Raw genomic sequence first — 20,883 nt, forward strand, 5'->3', positions numbered from 1 at the left:
GACAGCAAAGTTTGCTTTGGAAGTGGGTCGATTTTGACTAGCCATTATTACCGTATTTTCCGCACTTTAGGGTGCACTTTATTATAAGACGCACTGCGCACCGGACTATAAGGCGCATCGTAGGGGACCTCCAAATTTTTGTAACTTCGCCCTCCATTCAAAATGGATGATTTTGCTGCTCTAGCGGAGCTGGTTCGCCTGTATCAGCATTTATATGATCCCTCTATGAGAGATCACAAAGACAATCAAACGGTTCAAAACTCACGCTCGCTCAGATCTGCGCCCTGCATGACTATAACTGAGCCTTAATGCTGCAGGCGGTGCAGCTTTGTAGTTTAACCAAAGTCGTACTAAAACATTACGACTTCTTACATATATAAGGTGCTCCGGATTATAAGCCGCACTGTCGATTTTTGAGAAAACTGAAGGCTTTTAAGTGCGCCTTATAGTCCGGAAAATACTGTAGTTCATCAAGCGAGACACTTTTCAAGTGGGTTTTGTCATCTCAAAACAATGCTGATCTTTAAAATTTCATGGCAAATAATGCAAATGTTATGACCTAAACTTATACGTTTTTACTGTTTTGCATTACTGAATTTGGCAAAAATATTATGAACTCCCTGCTGGAATCTACCTCAGGCGTGCTACAGCTGGCTGCTGCTGCAATTTGTACTCACAAATAAACACAGAATTCTATGTAAATAGCTGTAGACTGCAAAAGTATCAGTGCTGTAAAGCTTTATAGATGAGTATTTCATTAAACGGCTGCATAGTTATTGTATAGTTACTGAACGGATGTTTTAAACTGAGGTCATTCAAGGAGCCAACTACAACAGGTAAGATGTTCATTGTTTACACAGAAACCCACTTCAAAATATTCCTTTAATATCGTAATATGTCAGTTTATGTCTCATCCTCACTACATTCACGCTCCTCACAATATGTATGTTTTTATTTTTTTGCCTCTGCACATAACTGTAAAATGTTAATTATAAGATCCAGATGTTGTGTGTATACTGTATGTGTGTAATGGCATACTTTTCTTTCTCCACTCGGTTTCAATGCTATATAAACTTCCTTAATGATCTGTTTCCATTAGCCTGTTTGTGGTGCACTCTCTGCATGCTTTAAATTGCAGACAGGTCGTTCACATTTAATAAGGACGTAATCAACGTGTTTCTGCCCACTGTAATGTAACAGAAACAGCATGCTCTGAAAAGAGACAGTGTAGCTTTTTGTTCTGAAGATGCAGACTGAGACTTTTACTACAGAAGCAAAAATTTTTAAGTCAATATTAGTGCCACACATTTCCTGAAAAGCTTCCTAAAAATGCCCATGTTTATATTCATCATCTTATATTTATGAGCTCAGTTTATTGGAATTCAGAAAACCAAGTGGAAATAGTGACAAATGGAATTTCGTGGAAAGATCAAAACAAACTTTGAGCAACAATACCTGTTTCGACTAAGAATAGACTTGAATGGTTAGTTAAGTCATGAGAGGAATGTGTCATAGTTCGACATGTGGCTCCTTTAAGGCGAATAGTGAAGAGAGACAAAAGGATTCGTTGGTGCAACTCTGAAACCCGCCATTCAACCCTGAATCCAGGCAGGATCCAGTAGAGAGCCTGTGAAGCCGGAGATCTTTGTGAATTTCTGATGAATTCTTGTGAGGACTGGGCTGCGTCATGCATATGAAGAGATACGAGAAAATAATACTTCACAGTGGAGATTATTTTAATCAGTTCAGCAGCGATTGGGTTCTCTAAGTCATCACACATGGACCTCAAGGGTACAAAACAAGTGTAAGTCCAGTGTTTTTGATTTGTTATTGTTATACTGTTTTGCATCACTGAATTTGACAGAAATATTTACTCACCCATCAAAATCATTGAATTTAGCTATTGCAATCACTTCCGTGGCCACAGGTCTATAAACTCAAGCACCTAGGCATGCAAACTGCTTCTACAAACATTTGTGAAAGAATGGGTCGCTCTCAGGAGCTCAGTTAATTCCAGCGTGGCACTGTTATAGGATACCACTTGTGCAATAAGTCTAGTCTTGAAATTGCTTCACTACTAAATATTCCACAGTAAACTGTTAGTGGTATTGTACCAAAGTGGAAGTGATTGGGAATGACAGCAACTCAGCCACGAAGTGGTAGGCCACGTAAAGTCACAGAGCGTGTTCAGCAGATGCTGAGGAGCATAGAGCACTGAGGTCATCAACGTTCTGTCAAGGCAACAGCTACAGATCTCCAAATTTCAGGAGATCAGCTCAAGAACAGTGTGTAGAGAGCTTCATGGAATGGGTATCCATGAGATCTCTGGAGGGACGAATCACACTTCTCTGTCTAACAATCCAATGAGGATGGGTTTGGTGGTTGCCAGGAGAACAGTACTTGTCTGACTGCGGAGGGGGTATTATGGTGTGGGCTTGTTTTTTGGGAGTTGGGCTCAGCCACTTAGTTCCAGTGAAAGGAACTCTTAATGCTCCAGCATACCTCACAAATGTGCTTCTGGAAGAATGGCCAGAAATTCCCATAAACATTCCTAAAGCTGTGGAAAGCCTTCCCAGAAGAGCTGAAGCTGTTATAGCTGCAAAGGGTGGGCCAACATCATATTAAATCCTATGGATATGTCACTTAAGTTCATATGCGTGTGAAGGGAGACAAGTGAAAACCTTTGGCAATAAATTGTATGTATATATACATGACTCTTCCACCTCCGTGTTTCACAGTAGGAATGAAGTTCTTTTCTTGGAATGGGGGATTTCGTTTATGCCAAAAATGGGTCCTGTTATGGTGTCCAAATAATTCAATTTTGGACTCATCTGTTCAAAGAACATTGTTCAAGAAGTTCTGTTATTTTGTCCATGTTGTCTCTGGCAAACTTCAGTCTGACCTTCATGTTTTTTTAGAGAGCAAATGTTTCCATCCTACCTTTTTGGAACTGTACAATCAGCCTGATGGAGACTAGTACACATTCAATAGCTGGGATATTTAAACTCTGTTGCAATGTCTGGCATAAAAATATAGAATGCAGACTTTCAGAGTCCATTACTGTGCAACTAAATCAGTTGGTACTTTTCAAGTTGTTCCTGCTGCATATTTATGTATGATGTGTAGATGGGGTTCTTTTATTTTTAATTAAAAAATGTGAACAAATCCATAAACTTGTTTTCTCTTGCACTTAGGTTGGACACAGATGAAACAAGCCTACTGGAAGAATCTCTTGAGACAGTCCTTTCCAAGAAAAGTAATTTCCGTCTGTTTTCAGGCAGCACAGAACTAATGTCATGGTTGGTTACTGCTCACTTTGTAATGGAGTTCTGTTCTTCTGTGTGAAAGGAGGACAAAGAGCATTTCGGGACTTTTTGAAGTCAGAGTTCTGTGAGGAAAACCTGGATTTCTGGCTCGCCTGTCAAGAATTCCAAACGTTTGACCATCCAGAGGAACAAACACAGATTGCAGCGAGCATTTATGAAGAGTTTGTCAGTGAGGACTCACCCAAACAGGTAAGGAAAGAGTACATGAGGGAGACATATTGTACAAACAAACATCAATACGTAAGTGTAGAGTTAAATGAAACTGTATTATTGGAGGCATTTTCTAATAAAGATATCAAAGTATGAGTAATTAAGCACCCTTATTGCTATGCTACAATTACTGTATTGGAAAAACCCATACAGGAAATACAACTAGTAGTACACCGAACACCGTAAATGAAAATAATAAATCATTTTCACATACACAGCAATGGGATTTTGGGAAAACAAAAAAGAAAACCCAACTCTCCTTGGAGCTCTATAGCTCCAGCAGACGTCACAGTGTAAACGTGATTCAGAGTTGAAACAGGTCACAGAAAGGTGAACTTTACATGACTGAGGTGGCATTTTGATGTCTTTAACCGTTTTTACACAATCTCTGTTTAAGTTTGATGATTTTTAAAGATTTTAACACACAATATTCAACTTAAAGTGTGGCGATGTCACACACTGTCCGAATGTTTTTCGACTTTTTTTTATTATTATTTCCACATACCTTACACTTCTTTTACAATTCAGACATCAAACATTTTGGTCCTCTGTTAGCCAGAGCAGGCGTCTGCAACTTTTGCATTCAAAGGAGCCATTTCTGCTCCCTCTCCTAGTAAATAAAATGTTGTTCGGACTTGAAGCATAAAACAAAGATATCATAGCTTATTAAATGTTGTATAAGTATTAAAAAACATAATATTTCACAATATAAAATTAAGGATTAACAAAAGATTGTTGACATTTATTGGTAGTTTTACATGTTAGGACGAAGGAAAAGACCCAACTCTTATAAATGAGAGGAAAGAAAACATTTTGTTTATCCCACTTAGATTAAAAAATAAACACTGAACTATGCAGCCTGTGGGAGTCCTCATTATATTTATGTCAGAATAAAAATGTAAGTATCTAACATTGAAAGAATAACAGCATTAATATACTTCTACCCTTTTAAAACTTTAGAGAGAACCTAAAACGTAGATCATATTGTTGGATATTAACTGTCCTATTCATTTAAGAAAGAATAAAACCTTTAAACCTTTATTCTTTTATTTATTTGTTTTTATTAAAGCCAAGCATTTGGATTATGATGACTTGTAAGAATATTATGTGTACTGTACTTTCTGTTTTTTCCCTTCAACAGCTTGCTTCAAGCTGTGTTGAATGTTGAATTATCTGCTGGTTTCCATAGAAAGATTGCTCAGTGTTGTTTAAATGTTAAATTAATTTATTGGTTAACAAGCTACTAGTTTGTATTATTAGCATTAGTATTCTGTCACAGGCATTTTGTTCACGTTTACATAAAACTAAATGGAAAACAGCTGAAACCAACGCTTCCATTTTTAACATTATTATCTGTATTATTTTTTTGTCAAAGAGCCACTGCAGAGGGACCAAACAGCCACAGGTTGGGGGACCCCTGACCCAGTGTGTCTCTCACTGCTGTAGGACTTCTGGTTTTCCTCTCAATTCCCCCAGAGTGCACACACCCAAACTCCTATTGACTTCCACTGAATCTGAGCTCAGAGTTTTCTTCTCAAACCAGAAGGTGTAGGCTGTTTTTTAAGCCACATCTCCCATATAAAACACTGTAGATACATGAGATTGGGCATGTATAACAACCAGAAGCATATGCAACTTACAGTGCAAAGTTATTTTCAATGTGATGCTTAGCTTTTATACAGATTGAGGTTTACTTTCTAGTCTGTGTTTCTGTCCAACTGCCTCCTGAGGAGTGAGATTCAGGTCTGTGGTTACCATGGTGACCCAAATGAACTAGTGGTAGCAGCTTTAACATATTTTTTTTCTTTTTGTCTTGGTTCACTTTCTGTCCATTTTTTATTTTGTCACCTTAGATTATTACAAAAGCCCCAAATTATTATCGGGCTTCACAGAAGGAAGTTGGTGTTTGTTGCGATTTCAACAGCAGCTTGCATTGGCTTCCTTGCAAGTTTTTTTATTGTTTTTTTTTTGTTTGTTTTGGGTTTGTTTTTTGTTTGTTTGTTTTTTTAGCTTTTTCTGTGAATTTTAAGTGTGTGTGACTTATCTATAAAACCTTTGCAGGTGAATTTGGATTTCTACACGAGAGACGGGATCAGAGAGAGTCTCCAACAACCAAGTTCGTCATGCTTTGTTGTGGCTCAGAGGAAAATATACAGCCTGATGGAGAATGGCTCTTTCCCGCGCTTCACTCAAACTGAGCAATACAAAGTTTTTATCAGTGCCACGTTTAAACAGATAGGCCTGAGGAAACACCGAATGGCTGTGAGGATAAAGACACCCGGGGAGGACTTCAGGGACAACAGGTTGCAGAGCGGGCTCCTGTTCTTGCACAAGGACTGACACGGTGTCTCGCTCAGGATGGTGTAAAGCATTCCTCAGACAGTCCGAGGAAAGGATGTGGACTGTAGTGCTGCACAGACACTTCCTCTTCCCTCCAAATATCACAACAGCGTGCTGCCAGACGAGACTGTTGGACATGAGTCACTGGAGGAAATGCACAACGATATGCAAACTGAAGAGTATCACCAAAGGTTAAGCTGTTGTTTTTGCTGTGAAGCAGCTTGAAAAGACAGTCAGAGTCCAGAATGTAAACAGGGTTTTCATTTATCGATCTAAGCTAATCGCCTCCACAACCTCAGAAGTTGTTGTTGTTGGTTTGAACTTCGTGAAAACTTTAAGTGATCGTGTCATGAATCAGGAAGCAGTGCAGCGCCGGAGGATTGGTGTTTCATTTGTGGTAAATCACATGTTTTCACAGAAGCTGCTCCATCCTAGTGGTGTAACAAGAGCGCATCCTGGCCTTCTGCTGGTGTTGTACTGCCATCTGGTGGCGACTGTGAAGAATTACAAGCAAGCTGGACTTTTATACGACTGGTTTTGTTTGCAGGAAGTAAATGACCATCTTTAAGATTTAAGCGGCACATGTGTCTGTTTTTCTCAAAGGCAATTAATTGTATATTAGACAAATGGACTTAAGTTATCAATTGCAGATTGTGCTTTTGCCTATGCCTGTGTGTTTGTTTGTCTTTTAGCTAAATATGTTATAAACCACTGGATGGATTTTGATGAAACTCTCAGAAAGTAATCATTGGTTGTGCATCTTCAGCTGATTAACTTTTGGAGTAAGCCCAATTCAAGATGGTCGCCACAGCCAACTGACTTTAGGAAATCCCAAAATGGATACGATTCAGTCCGTTTTACAGATATTGGGCTAAAATTTGGTGTGGTTGTAGCTGAGAGTCATTCACCATCACATCTTTGTTTAAAACTTTGGCATTAACTAATAGTCAACTCTGTCTGCCTGTTAGCAAAATACCTTATGATCCACTAGACAGATTTGAATGAAACTCTCAGAAAGCAATCATTGGCTGTACATCAAGTGGATCGCTGCCTTATTGAAACAGCTCACATTTCCAATGTTTCATCACAGTTAATTGAAAATGCTGTTTTATAAATCTTTACATTACTGTCAATATCACATCTTACTGTTATTTACATGAAAATCTGTGGTTATAACAAGCCCAGCAGCAGCAGCCAACACTTTTGCTACAGCCTGGGGTCACTTTCCGTTGGAGAACTATAATTCTTCTACCCAAATAACCATGCAATGCAACACTGACCGCAATGTGAAGAGTTATAATATAGCGTTCCAATAAACCGCGGAGAAACTTTTGGGATTGGAGCTGTTTTACGATGGCAACAATTTACTTTGGTTTTGCCCTGGTTTGTGCTAAAACCAAAGCTCATCAGACATAAACTACAACAGGTAAGATATTAATTGTTCATAAGACCCCACTTCAATGTGTCTGAACTCTGTCTTTAACATCCAGATAGAGCTATGTTTGTATTTATGGATTTAGTTCATTTTCTTGGCTTGTTCCTTTGTTTTAATCCTGTGCTGATATACACTGTGACTACTTCAAGTTGTATAAATTTTTACATACATTTTTATAAATGTTTAAATTTTCTGTTTGAATTTTTTTCTGTCAAAAAATGCTTCCACACTAATTAGATAGGTTGGGTTTCCAGTCTAGCTCATCATTTTCTTGCTACTACTATTTTGAAAAACTTTAGAGACAATTTAAAAATAAATTACAATTTCGGTGTCTAAGTCATAATTTTAAGATATTGAAAACATTTGATATATTAATTCAAAAAATGTAAAATCTTGGTGAAAAGGTAAATAATAGATCCTAAGTAATCATTTTGTGATACTGAGTGATAATTTGACATATTAACTTGTCATTGTCAGAACAACTAGATACGATGTCAAAAAGTTGAATACCTAAGTCATAATTTTGAAATTATAAGTAAATAATTTCAGATACCAAGTCAGAACTTTATTTGTGTGGGTCAATGTTTGTGTTGATTTGTGCGATGGAATTTGTGGCTGCGCACCATTTGTAGCCCGGGCGACGAAGCGGCCAGCCGGGTAGGCGGAGTTTGACCTCCATTAAAAGCGGCGCATCAGCCGCTCAGATCCAGCGGACAGAGACCCGCTAATAAACACTTTGACCTGTTGCACATTTAAGTTGTCAGCTTTTAATAACATAATACATTTTATTGGCGCCGACAGGTCGTCTCTGATAGGTGACGCCTCCACCCGCTAACAAACTCGTTTCTCGCCCGCTCGCCACCGATTCTACCCGGGTCATCTCCCGGCTGACGCAAAAGGAACGCGCCCAGTGCGTTTGGAGCCAGACCGTTGTCCCAGCATGCATTGCAGCACCACCCCTAGCTTACTCATTGACGGTCAGAGGGGAGGCCTCGCTCCATCAAGCTACTCCAAAACTTTAACACTGTGCAGTTTCATATCGCGGTAAGTGTACGCTTTGTGCCGCTTAAATTGCAGATTTTTTTTTGTTTGCAAACATTAAATTTTACCGATAAAGCAGCGCAGTTTTCTCCGGGTAAATATGAGCCGACATCTGCATCATCATCATTATCAGCACCCGCTGCTCCCCGGAGTCCGACTGAAGTGCTCAGATTTAATTGATTCATCGTCTGTGCTGAGAGGAGGGCAGAGGGCTAGGACTGCCAGAAAGTTCACCTTCATTTAAGTATTAGGAGTAGGTTGAATGTTCTGTTGCTCAGCCGAGTTTCAGACGACAAACAAGCTTTTTATTTCTTCAGTCGGTTTATCAACTTCGCAGTTCAGTTAGTTTTAACTAGTCTAGTTAGCAAACCTGATCTGCTAGCTTAGCACAAGTCCACTTGTTAGCTAGCAGGGTGGGCTCGAGCGCTAGCTTCGGTTTGTGTGCGTTTAAAGGGCTCTAAACGTCACTCCTCCTGTCGTGTGTGTATCATCTTGTGTTGTGTTGTAATCGGATTGGATCTATTCCTGTCAGCGAGAAAATAACGGCGCTGCTAGCAGACAGGTTGGACCTGTATCCGGGGAGGCGCTGGGGCTCATCCTGACCGGATGTAGGTGCTGAACTGAAACCTCCTGGACCGTGGGAGCCCTGACTGAGCTCATCATGGAGATACAGGTCGCCCCCCGGCTAGGTGGCGGCCATTTTGAGGGACTGTCGCATGTAAACACGTTTAGAAGCACTGCAAGTTTCATAGCAGGAATATATATTATAACAAAACCGTTATCTCCAGCTATGTCTTATGATTAGTTTGATCACCTTCCCTCAAAGGTTAAAGGTACTCACTGCAATGTATGGAATCAATTAGAAAAAGGTTATCCTGAACTATATCAAGTGGTGTTTCTGAAATGCAGGTCCACTCTAAATGTAAACAAAGCTCTTGGTTGAATCCGCCAAACCACATGGAAGCTTGAATCACGCGACTGACCTACATTAGGTGGTCGTAGTCTGTGTAGGTAAATAAATATGGTGGAATCAGACAAGTGTAGAATCTCAGCCAAGACATTCAGGCGGACCTATACGAGTGAATCTGCCTTTCTCTCCAGTGTAAGTATGGAGGATCACGCTGGATGGTGGAGTGTCATAAAGACTGGGTTCTGCATTCAAACATCTTTTTAAAAAAAAAACACTTTGGTGAGCTTAAGACTTGACCTGTTTTCTGTCACTTTGGCTGTTTCTGTAGGTAAACAAACACACGTGATAGTTGGCACCTGGTCACATTACCTATAATTATGAGAAACATATTGTGTGGATTAAGTTGATTACTTCATAAGGCTTATTTGTCTGGTCTTGGTGACTTTGCAGTGAGAACCTTTAAGACCAAATTTGTGCAGAAATTGGACTTTTGTAGCTTGAAAATGTGCTGATACAGACTGCCTGCAACATCATGGAAAAACAACCCCAGTGAATGACCAGAAGTAGAGTACATCATTTATCACTACTTAGATGAAGCTTAAATATATTTATTTTTTAAATATGAAGGCATGTATATAAGTATTGATTAATCATTATGATAAAATAAATAAAAAGTAGTAGAACAAAAAGTAAGAGCTAGCTTTGTTTCCATTATTTAGGTTTGTCAAAATGGCAGCATTAGGCAAGTATATATAATCTTACATGGTGGCTTTTCTCTGTATCATCCAAATTGGAAAATAAGAGCTAGCACAGTTCAGTTAAATCTCAGTTCTTGTCAAAGCATTAAGTTTCTTCTTTGTTGAAAATAAAAGTCAGATTTACTTAAGCTTCTCTCTTTACCTTAGGCCTTCTTCACTGTTACAATGGAGCCTTCAGGAAGCACTACAAGCAACCACACCCTGAACTCTACAGGTGGTGGAGGACGGTGGGAGGTCAGCGACAAGGCTCGACTGTGTCGCTTCCTCTGCTACGGTTCAGAAGGAGACATCTACACTGCCAGAGAGGAGGGCCGTGTCAGCATGGAGAACGCTGCTGCCCTCCTCTCCTTACTTCAGGAGGGCCGAGGGGCCGAGGTGGTGGAGGAGATCAAGAGGTTCGCCCAAGACGAGCGAGCTGTAAGACTGGGCCCCGCTCTTTTCGCCTTGGCTCTGTGCTCCCAGCACTCAGAGCTGAAGACCAGACAAGCAGCGTTCAAAGCTCTAAATGAAGTGTGTCGGGAGCCAGCACACCTGTTTTTATTCATTCAGTTCAAAAAGGAGCTGAAGGAGGGCATGAAATGTGGGATATGGGGCCGAGCCCTGAGGAAGGCGGTGTCTGACTGGTACAATGAGCAAGATGCCATGAGTCTAGCTGCAGCTGTGACCAGATGTAACCAGAGGGAGGGTTGGTCACACCAGGACCTGCTCAGACTGGCCCACACCAAACCAGCCACAGATGGTGAGTTGGCAGAGCCCCGTGTCGCTCGAAGTATGCTTTATGCCTTAAAAGTGACAGCCATCTCTGTGTGTTTCCAGCTGTTGCCTTGATCAGCAAATATGTAACAAAGGGGTGGAAGGAGGTCCAGACTGCTTACTCAGACAAAGAGAACTCAGACGAAGTTGTCAAAGTGCTTTCGTATCTTGAAGTGGTGGAGAAGGTCAAACACAGCTGCGACGAAACGGAGGTCAGCAATTTAATAGAGGAGCACAAACTGGAGAGGGAGCAGCTGCTTACAAATCATCTAAAGTCCAAACAGGTGAGCAGTGTTGTTTTTTGCGGTGGCTGTCTTTCAGTGGTTAGAGCAGTCGTCCTCCAATGAGAGTGTGTTCGATTCCTGGCAGCACATGTTGAAGTGTCCCTGGGCAAGGCACTGAACCCTCTATTGCAGGGGTGTCAAACCCGGTGACGCAAGGGGGCCAAAATTAAAAATTTGGTCCTAGCCAAGGGCCAATCACGATCCATATTTATTCAAAATTACATAAATTAACCTTGGTTTTAGATGTATTATGTCAAATCATTCATATAGAAATATCAATTACCTTTTCCCAGTTACAGATTATACAGAATTTAGAGCAAACATACTTTAATGAACACAGACAAATAGATCAAACTTCAAAAAGCACATCATTAGCAGTCATTTATTTCGCCTCACTCAGCTTTTAAATGATTTTTTAATATTAAAACATATTTTAAAAAAGCCATCAACAAAAACCTGATCATACAGAAATTAAAACTATATATTGTTGGCTTCTAAGTCACTGTCGAGAGAAAACTTCACTAATAAGGCTCAGTTTTTTTAAGCAAAATAAGAATCAAAGGCTCGATCTGTCCCAGACTAGAGGGCCGGACCTAATGAAATCTAAACGTTATCTTGGGGGCCGGATGAAATGTTACAGAGGGCCAGATCTGGCCCGCAGGCCTTGAGTTTGACACGTGTGCTCTATTGCCTCTGATGTTCCCCATCTGTGTATGAATGGAGTTTAAAGCGCTGATTAGATTCTATAGACTGATTTATTCAGGTTAGCTTTGTGGAGATGTAGCAGAGTGCTGTATGAATGTGTGTGTGTGTGGATGGGGAAATGAGGGCACAGATTGTGCTGTAAAGCGCTTCGAGTAGCCCGGTTGGCAAGAAAGGTGCTATATAAGTACAGTCCATTTACCATTTTTCCCCTGTGAAAATCTTCTAGTATGATTTTAGTAATGTTCCCTACAAGTTAGACTGATTCAGAGTGGTAATCCCAACTGTGTATTGAGAACACTTAAACAGATACTGCCTTTTGCTAATGTGTGTGCGTGTGTGTGTTTTTTCTTTCCTTTTTATGAGCAGCAGTTTAGTGTACAGTTCACTGATTGAACTTGATCAAAAGTGTAATCATCACAATTAACAATTTTGTCAAGAGACAGATTTGAGTTGAGTTCACACATACACACAACATACTATTGCCCATGTGTGTGTGTGTCTGTCAGACCTCAAAAGAAACTGTCAGAAGGTGGTCATTGGATGCACATCTATCACTGGTTAACCTTTGGTGTCACCTTGATTCAAGATGCTCACTAAGCTAATCAATCTTAACAATACCAAAAAGCTATAACTAAGTTATTTTTACAGATATTGAGCTAATAGATGATCTCTCACTGGACTGTGACTGTTTGTAAAAGATTGTGAGAAGATACAGTATGTGACTTTTCAGCTGCAGACCACATCTTGCATGGCCAGTTTTTGAAAATCTCAGCCTATTTTTGTTTGCATGACTTGTTAAACTGCATTCTTGGCCATGTGCTTTTTTTTTTTCTTTTTTGTCCACCTCCCCTCATGTCGTACCTGCCTTGGCTCCTTGTTCTCACCCTGGCAGCCTCCACGTTTTTTATTATTAACCTGCTGAAGGAGACTTTTGAAACAAATATAAACAGATTTGGACCAGTTTGTTTTTAGTAACTATTATTTATTATCAGCAAGGTTTTTTAGACCTGGACATTTGCTTCAAATGTTTCCCGTCGGAGGAGAGCTCAAATACAGCTCTAGTGCTCTTGAGGCGGGTTGGAGACGCCCACAACAACTCTTGACTGTTTTGAAAGAAAAGTTGTTGCACAAATTTTTCAAAACTGTTTAAAACTCAAGCGATAAGGCTGCACATCTTTGCAACTTGCATGGAAGCTGAAAACACCACACAATCACAAGACGTTCAGGAGAGTCCCTCACAAATGCCAACGAGTCGCAGCCCAGTGAGATCCAAACCGTGGCGTGGTAGTATCTGAGAGTCAACCCAATCACATACTCTGAGCTGTCTGCTATTCCAAGCCTCACTTTATTGTTAATTACCATGTAAATGACGATGTTTTTAGTTGTCTTTTATTTTTCTTAAAGGTGTGGAGAGCTTTGTTGAAGGATATGCCTCTTCATTCAGTGCTAAAAATCTTGGGGAAAATGACTTCAAACAAACTTCTTGAACCAGGAAGCTCAGAAACACAGATCATATGTGACAGATTTCAGAGCGACTCAGCTCTAAAGAAGGTACAGTGCAAAAGATATTCTAATCGACGTATTGCCTTTTTTAACTGAACTTATTCAAACATTAATTGGGCTAAAATCTCCAGGCAAAGATCCACCCATTCAGCATTCTCCTGGCTTCGGAGAAATACAAGAGAGGCCAAGGCTATCAGGGTAAAACAAAGTGGGAAGCAGACGGCAGCATCCTCAAAGCCTTGGACTCTGCCTTTTACAAAAGCTTTGTGGTGGGTGTGTTTGTATTCTGTTTAATTTATTTTTCTAACTTTCCCAGTTTCTTACAGAACTTGTCTGTTGTTCTCAGAACGTGGAGCCTGTAGGGAAACACTTCGTCGTGGCGGTAGACGTGAGCACGTCGCTGAGCAGCGTTGTCCCAGGAACGGCACTCAGCACTGCTGTGGCTGCTGCAGCCATAACCATGGTAAGGCTGGAGCAGGGCGTGGCTGACTCCACTCTCCGAGGGTAATTCCAGCTAGAGCAGCTGCGTGTTTAGGCGGGGTTCGGTCGGGCCGCCCCATCTCTGGAGGAAGCCTGTGTGAAGGACCCGGCGTGTTGATGCATACTGGGGATTCCTGGGAAATTCTTTCTGCATTATTTTGGTCTACAGTCTCTTCACTGGTTAATAACAGGAAGAGGTGACTTCGCAACAACTTTTTTTCCATTTCTTCTTAAGAGATTTGTAATGCAAGTTGAACATTTTGTTTGCATGCAAGAGAATTAATTTTAACCCTTTTTTATGTTTTTCACACACAGACTTTTGCACAGTCTGAGGGAAACACAGATGTGCTTGCTTACTCTGAGGGAGGTGTGGTTCCCTGCTCACTTTCTGCCAACATGACTCTTGCAGAAGTCACTGCTGAAGTGGTTAAGGTAAGACAAATGGCTTCAAAATATGATGGTACACACTGATAAGTTGATCGAAACGAACAAACAAAAAATTTTTTGCTTTTTTCTAAGTATTTACACTCTGTATAGAGCAGTGTTTTTATTTTCATGGACACTTCAGTTTGCTGCAGGGCTGGGGTACGGCTGCTCGATTGTGGAAAAACTTGTATTCACAATTATTTTGATCAGTGTTAAAATCACAGCATGAAAACCAGCTTCTAGGGAGCACAAGCCGGTGTATCTCTTGTGTAAATCCCAAGCCGTGGAAATTTTGAGGGTTGTCAGGAAGGGCATCCGGCATAATGCAAGTTCATCCAAACAACACCATACCGGATCGGTCGAGGTATGAGTTAACAACGACCGCCACCCGTGCTGTTGACAAACAGGGTGCCGGCGGAAATTGTGCTACTATTGGTCGAAGAGGACAAGGAGGCAAATGTGCCAGGAGAGGGAGAAGAGGGAAGTCAAGAGTGTAGGACTGAGGGTAGCAACTCTAAACGTAGAAACAATGACAGGCAACGGTAGAGAGCTGGCTGACATGATGCAGAGGAGGAAGGTAGATGTGTTATGTGTGCAAGAGACCAAGTGGAAGGGCAGCAAGGCTCACAGGATTGGGGCAGGGTTTAAGCTGTTTTACCACGGTGTGGATAGGAACAGAAATGGAGTAGTGAAGTGAAATTTATTTATATAGCACTTTCCAGCAACAAGGTCATCCAAAGTGCTTCACAACACAGAAACAACAATCAGGTACAGAATCAGATACAGAGTAGGGTGATCCTGAAGGACGAGTTGGCAAGGACTGTAGTCAAGGTGAAAAGATATGGTGATATGTCTGAAGGTAGTAGTAGGTCTGATGTTGATGTTGTCAGTGGTTATGTTGTCACAGGTTGGAAGTGAGATGGAGGAGAAACAGAAATTCTGGAAGGATCTCGATGAAGTGATAGAGAGTTTTCCCAGGGAGGAGAGAGTGGTGATCGGAGCAGATCTGAATGGACATGTTGGTGAAGGAAACAGAGGAGATGAGGAGGTGATGGGCAGGTTTGGTGTCAGGGGAAGGAACCAGGTGGTGGAAATGGCTGTAGTCAACACCTATTTCCAAAAGAGGGAGGAACTACGCAGGTAGGTAACCTGAGGGAGGAGAGCAACTACAGGGGTATTAAGCTGATGAGCCACATGATGAAGATCTGGGAGAGAGTTGTGGAAGCTAGACTTATATTTTTAACAGAGAAAATACATTTGAGTGTTTTTTTCAAGTGTACTTCATGCCTCTTTGTTTGAACTGTGAACCTGAAAATCTTCATTTGAAGAACCAGAAAGAAACAGGATTCATCCCTGAGCTTCTGATCATTGGAAAATGGCCACTCTAACACTGCTCCACACTCACCTGCACCATAGGTTACAGTTTGTGTTAAAAAAAAATGCTGTAGGTCGACAAGCCAGGTCGTATGTTGTGTTTCTGTGATCCTCGCTGAAAGTACGTTTTTGTTGAACTCTGACCTTTGCGTTCCAGCTCCCTAATAGCAGCACCGACTGCACTCTTCCCATCACATGGGCCACAGAGAACGGGAAGTCTGTCGACGTCTTCATCATTCTGACGAATAACCCACTGTGGGCCTTCAGAGCTGGCCCTGTGGAGACTCTGAAGAAGCACAGGCTTGTAAGTTTTGTTCACTTGTGTCTTCATTCGTGTTCAAGGAAAAAATAAAATGGAATTTTGTTCTCTGTTGTAGAGTTTTAAATTTGAAAAATCTGTGTTAAATAATGTTAATAAGCAGATTAGATTTGGAAAATTTGGTGTTTCCTTTGTGGCCAAATAAAAAAATCCTCTAATTTTAGATTCTATTATTGACTATTTTTCTCTTTCTTGCTGTCACATTTTAATTTAGGGGTTTATTGAGGCATTTCTCGTTTAATCACAAACCAGATGGATCGGCTTGAGAAAATGATTCCCATAGATATTGCTAAATATTACTTTAACAGTTTGAGGAGAACAAATTTTGTAAGAACAACGGCTTTGAGCGCTGCTGCAGTTTGTGATCCCACACGCATCTGTTGCCGTGGAGACGGTGTCCCCAGGGACAGTAAAAGATCACTTGGGTTGATACCAACTACACCCTCACAAATAAGACACCCAGGGAATTCAAAGTTCTACCTGGCTGGGTTATTTCTGAAAGTCTATGTTCTAGCAACTAAGCTTAGAGTTGGGGAATAAAAACAAATCGTGTTAAAATAAAAACTGTTTTATGATTAAATGCGAAACAGATCATTGTAATTTCCTAAATGTATTTTGATCATTTTATAGTTCACATAACCAAGGTTTTAAAAATGTGTAAATATGACTTTTTTTAACAATTTTGTTTGTTTGATTGCATACTGATTAGTATAGATTATAATCAATCAGTGCTTTAAAGTCCAAGCGATGTCTGTCATACTGGCAATAGTTTGGTGTACGGCTTAAAAACTAACAATACAGAACAACACATCAAACTGGACAAAGAGCTTGACAATAAAATAAAAACAGATGCCTAAAATACATGATTATTTAAAAACTGAAACGCTGCAAATCACAGTTAGGCAAATAAGTAAATTTGTAGATTAAAACCAGAGTGCAGTACCTCAGGAAGGACACTAGGAGGCGTCCAGCTTGGGGAACAGAGCAGATGACGAGGGACGGTGAGAGTTCAGGACCTTCACGGAGGATTGGTGCTGTTTAAGAATCGGGTGTGATATACTGTATATGTTTTAACCGTCTGATGAGATGGGTCTTTAGGTGTCTTCAACCCAACTTTTAAGTTGGCAGGAGTTATATTTGTCATTAATTCCAGGAAGTTCTTGGCCAGTCATTTGTGATGCAGCTCTGACAACTTTGTTTGTTGCTTAGTTGCCCTTGGTTGGGCAATTGCCAAACCATATTGTTATAGAGAAAGTAATAAACATCATAACAGTTCTGTAAAAGTGCAACTTCTTAGGAAAACTGTATACTATATATTACTGTGATGGCCCTAAATTATAGCTAATAAATGATTCATCACAAAAACTTTAATTTTTAAATCTGTGACATGAACTTTGAAGGCTGTCTGAGTGAGCTTAATGTGACCTTGTTGGGTGGGGGACGGGGCTTGCTGAAAACTGAAAGCAGATCTCACGTTGCTTTCAAAAAGGGATAAACCATTTTCAAGTGAGGGTTTCAGTAAAAGTTAGGAACAAGTAATGTCTTGCCTGTTGTAGATAGCTCTTTGAAGGGCCCCAGTTTGAAGAAATTATTTAAATCTGACCGGACTGATGAGCAAACGGCTAGTCTGAACGTGGCTAAGACCAAGTGGATTGGTTTTGTTTTAAACAGCTCCAATCTAAAGATATTACTTATTGTTCCAGCAGATGCTCTTTTAAAACACTGTTGTTTATATAAAATTCTGTGGTTCTTTGCAAGCCCAAATAAAAGCAGCAACTAGCAGTAGCACTTGTGACGCTGCCTGCTGTATTTCCACAGGTAATTTTGTGATGTTTCTGCCAAAATAACTGTGTAATGTGAAACTGACGACAGTGTAAAGGCTTCTAAAAGATTGTTTAAACGAACTGCTGTGAAGTTTAGAGATTAGAGCTGTTTTAATACTTCGCTTTTTCACTGCTTTTCCACAGAAACTCCATTTAAAATGACTGGAAAATCCTTGTAAAGTGGCACATTATTTTTGTAACGCAGTGATGTTGCTCAGTATTGTATTGAGTATTATTAATGATTGTTTTTGTTTTTGCAAGAACAGGATGTTTTGTCATTTTTAAGGCATTAATCAAACCCAAAGGGTTGGAAATATATAGGGAAACAATTATTTCATTACTTTTAGGAAAGTGACTTTTTTTTTTTTTTTTTTCTCACTACCTGAAGAATAGTGTGACAGAAATTCATCCATTTTCTTTATCCACTTTCATTTCCTGCTCGTGGGGCAGCTGGTGTCCATCTCCAGCAGTCACTGTGTGAGAGGCGGGGGACACCCTGGATTGGTCCATCACAGGGACACATAGAGACAAAGGAGACAAACAAGATTTCACGCTCTCATTCTTCACACCTCGGCACAATTTAGAGTTACTAATGAACCTTTCGTGCATGTTATCGATCTGTGGGAGGAAACCAGAGTACTCAGAGAAAGTCCACATGTGCTCCACCCAGAAAAGCCCCAGACCGGGAGATGATCCTGTGACAAACCCTTAAAAGCATTTTCTGAATAATTTTCCTTCTGTTTATTCTCCAACAGACATCGGGTGCCAATTCCAAGCTGGTGATGTGCGGCCTAACTTCCATTGGACACGCCATCGCAGACACGGAGGACAGAGGTTTACTCAGCATCTCCGGCTTTGACCTCGGAGCTTTTAACGTTATTCAGAACCTTGCCCAGGACTTGATCTGATAGGGCAGGCGGGACCATCTCTGAGTCATGTCGTGAGAGCATAAAAAGAAGGCACAAAGTGGACCAACATGGTGTCCTAAAAAAAAAAAAAAAAAAAAGCAGTAATCCAAAATATGCTCACATTTACAATTCCAGATTCTGCTTTTCTATTATGTTACTTATAAAACAACTGAGACAGTGTCCAGCAGGCTGGACAACTCTATGGAAATGTTGCGCGCATATGTTTTCTGTGAAATTCAAGAAGCCAGTACAAAGACAGGGTATGTCAGCGTCTGTATGACCAGCTGGTGAATGTGTGTGATGGTTCTTGGTAAGATACTAACACCCTTCATTCTCAGCAGAAAAAGAAGAGAAACGAGTCAGAATGTTAGAGGTTAAGTGAATCTGAGGGTTTCCTGTAGTTTCCTCTAGATAGTTACAGTGTGATTTAGCAGGTTGGAGGTAACGTTTAGATCAAGTTTAAACCTTAAAGTTGGTTCCTCTCTTTGGTATCGTAGCATTATAAATTGTTAACCTACCCATGAAAGGGTTAAAAAGAAACGAAACACCAAAAGTTAACAGAATACTGTGCAATTCTGTTAAATTCCTTGATTTACTTGGTAAAAAGTTTGTTTTTGTGTTTATATACTAACACTAAAGATTCCTTTTCCACTGACCTCACTTTTTAGATTTGTCACATTTGTTTTACTTTTGTTTTTTTTTTACTTCTAAGCCAATTTTATTGTAATGAGTAGTCTGTTCTGCTCCTGTTGAATTTTTTTTAAGAACTGTGGTGCCCTTAAAGGGGTATTGTAGCTATTTTGAAGTGGGGTTCTGTATAAAAGTTCTGAACTAATAATATCTTACCTGCTTTAGGTGGCGTTTTGAACGGCCTCAGTCTGGAGAAATAGTTTAATTCTGACAGGACTGACGAGCTAAGAGCTAGTCTGAATGCAGCTGAGACCAAAGTGGATTGCTGCTGTTTTAAAAATTAGATTATGCAATTGCTCTTTTATAAATATTTTCATCATTGAAGCTTTTGAGGTGCTCTCATTTGCATGGTTGTTTTGACAAAATTATAAAATTCCTGCTTGATTTCACCCCAGGCTGCACAGGCAGTAACTGACTGTGTATTGTGAGAATGACAGCAGTGTAAAGATCTGTAAAATTGGAGTTGTTTTAAGATGGTAGCGAGCCGCTTTGGTCTTAGCTGCATTTGGACAAGCCTTGATCTCTGATGTCGTTCAAAACGATATCAACATCAGGTAAGATGATAATTGTCCATAACTTTACTACAGAACAAAACAAGCAAAATATCCCTTTAAATGTGATGCTCCATTTTAGAGAAGAGGATTATTGTTGTTAGGTATTTCCTTTTGCAGCAGAATAATGCCAATGATAACAATTTTAAGTCGTTTTTTTAGAAGCTGAGAGAAATTGAGTAAATCTTATATCACTTTAGTCTGAATTCTATGCATCAGAATTGGGACACTGCTGTGTTATGTCAAGAATGACAAATCACAGCTGTTTAAAAACTGTTTACCATGACTGAATCTGTTACAGTTATATTGTATTTTTTAATTTAAGAATGTTTTGTTATGCAAAAACTAATATTTGCTACCTTCATGGAATAAAACCGATTGAATGTACTTTTTTATGACAAAAATATGTAGATTTAAAGTAACTGCTTTATAAATCTTCATACACTGAATAATTTTACAATGCTTACAGACATTTTTTATTATGATTTTAAATCTGGGGCGATCGCAATCATGCTCATGATTTAGTCAGGAGTAAATGCTGAACATTCACTTAACTTTTTCTGGTATTATTCAGTCCTACAGAAAAAAGGAAATAAACTTGATATATGTCCATCTGTGCTCATACTTTAATTTTCTGTGTTAAGGCATGAAGGTAAATGGTATAAGTCACTACAGCAGGACCCTGAATACAGCATTTGTACACTTTACAAAGAGTTGTGAAAGTTATGAGGTACATTTCACAAGAGTTTCACCACCACTTACCCTTTACACTGTTTGCCATACCCACTTTGTTTGACATGTATTTTGACTGTAGTGGCAATGTAATCCCATCCCTAATAAATGTTTATGCTGCTCGCAAAATGTTGTTTTTAGATTCATGAATCCTTGTGTCACTTCTTAGTGAGCAACACGTTTAAGTTGCCAAAAGAACACCTGGTGAAAATAAACGGTTTGCATTAATTGTGATAGTTTTAACCAAATAAATAAATAAAAACAGCACGTATATTCGGCTTTGAATCTTCAAAAAACCACCAGGCAGCCGATTAA

General features: G+C 39.9%; 2 protein-coding genes across 4 annotated transcripts; both read left to right on the forward strand.

The window, feature by feature from the left end:
* The first annotated feature begins 1,564 nt into the window (after positions 1-1,564).
* LOC108238263 (regulator of G-protein signaling 2) lies at positions 1,565-6,456 on the forward strand. 2 transcript variants are annotated; one of them, XM_017420228.3, is made up of 4 exons: positions 1,565-1,804; positions 3,195-3,256; positions 3,349-3,515; positions 5,598-6,456. In XM_017420228.3, exons 1-4 carry the CDS (start codon positions 1,779-1,781, stop codon positions 5,874-5,876), a joined length of 534 nt encoding a protein of 177 aa, XP_017275717.1. In that variant the 5' UTR covers positions 1,565-1,778; the 3' UTR covers positions 5,877-6,456. The 2 variants fall into 2 exon arrangements, with proteins under 2 accessions (XP_017275717.1, XP_037828925.1); XM_037972997.1 differs by lacking the exon at positions 5,598-6,456 and adding an exon at positions 4,912-5,590.
* Positions 6,457-8,170: 1,714 nt separating this feature from the next.
* Positions 8,171-18,707, forward strand: ro60 (Ro60, Y RNA binding protein). 2 transcript variants are annotated; one of them, XM_017420213.3, is made up of 9 exons: positions 8,171-8,355; positions 10,168-10,759; positions 10,837-11,057; positions 13,167-13,313; positions 13,397-13,534; positions 13,612-13,728; positions 14,061-14,177; positions 15,703-15,849; positions 18,443-18,707. In XM_017420213.3, the coding sequence occupies exons 2-9, from the start codon at positions 10,186-10,188 to the stop codon at positions 18,593-18,595; spliced, it is 1,614 nt and encodes a 537-aa protein (XP_017275702.1). In that variant the 5' UTR covers positions 8,171-8,355; positions 10,168-10,185; the 3' UTR covers positions 18,596-18,707. The 2 variants fall into 2 exon arrangements, with proteins under 2 accessions (XP_017275702.1, XP_024862592.1); XM_025006824.2 differs by lacking the exon at positions 8,171-8,355 and adding an exon at positions 8,566-9,454.
* The last annotated feature ends 2,176 nt before the right edge of the window (positions 18,708-20,883 follow it).

This window comes from Kryptolebias marmoratus, linkage group LG20 (genome assembly GCF_001649575.2).
Source record: "Kryptolebias marmoratus isolate JLee-2015 linkage group LG20, ASM164957v2, whole genome shotgun sequence".
Taxonomy (NCBI): Eukaryota; Metazoa; Chordata; class Actinopteri; order Cyprinodontiformes; family Rivulidae; genus Kryptolebias; species Kryptolebias marmoratus.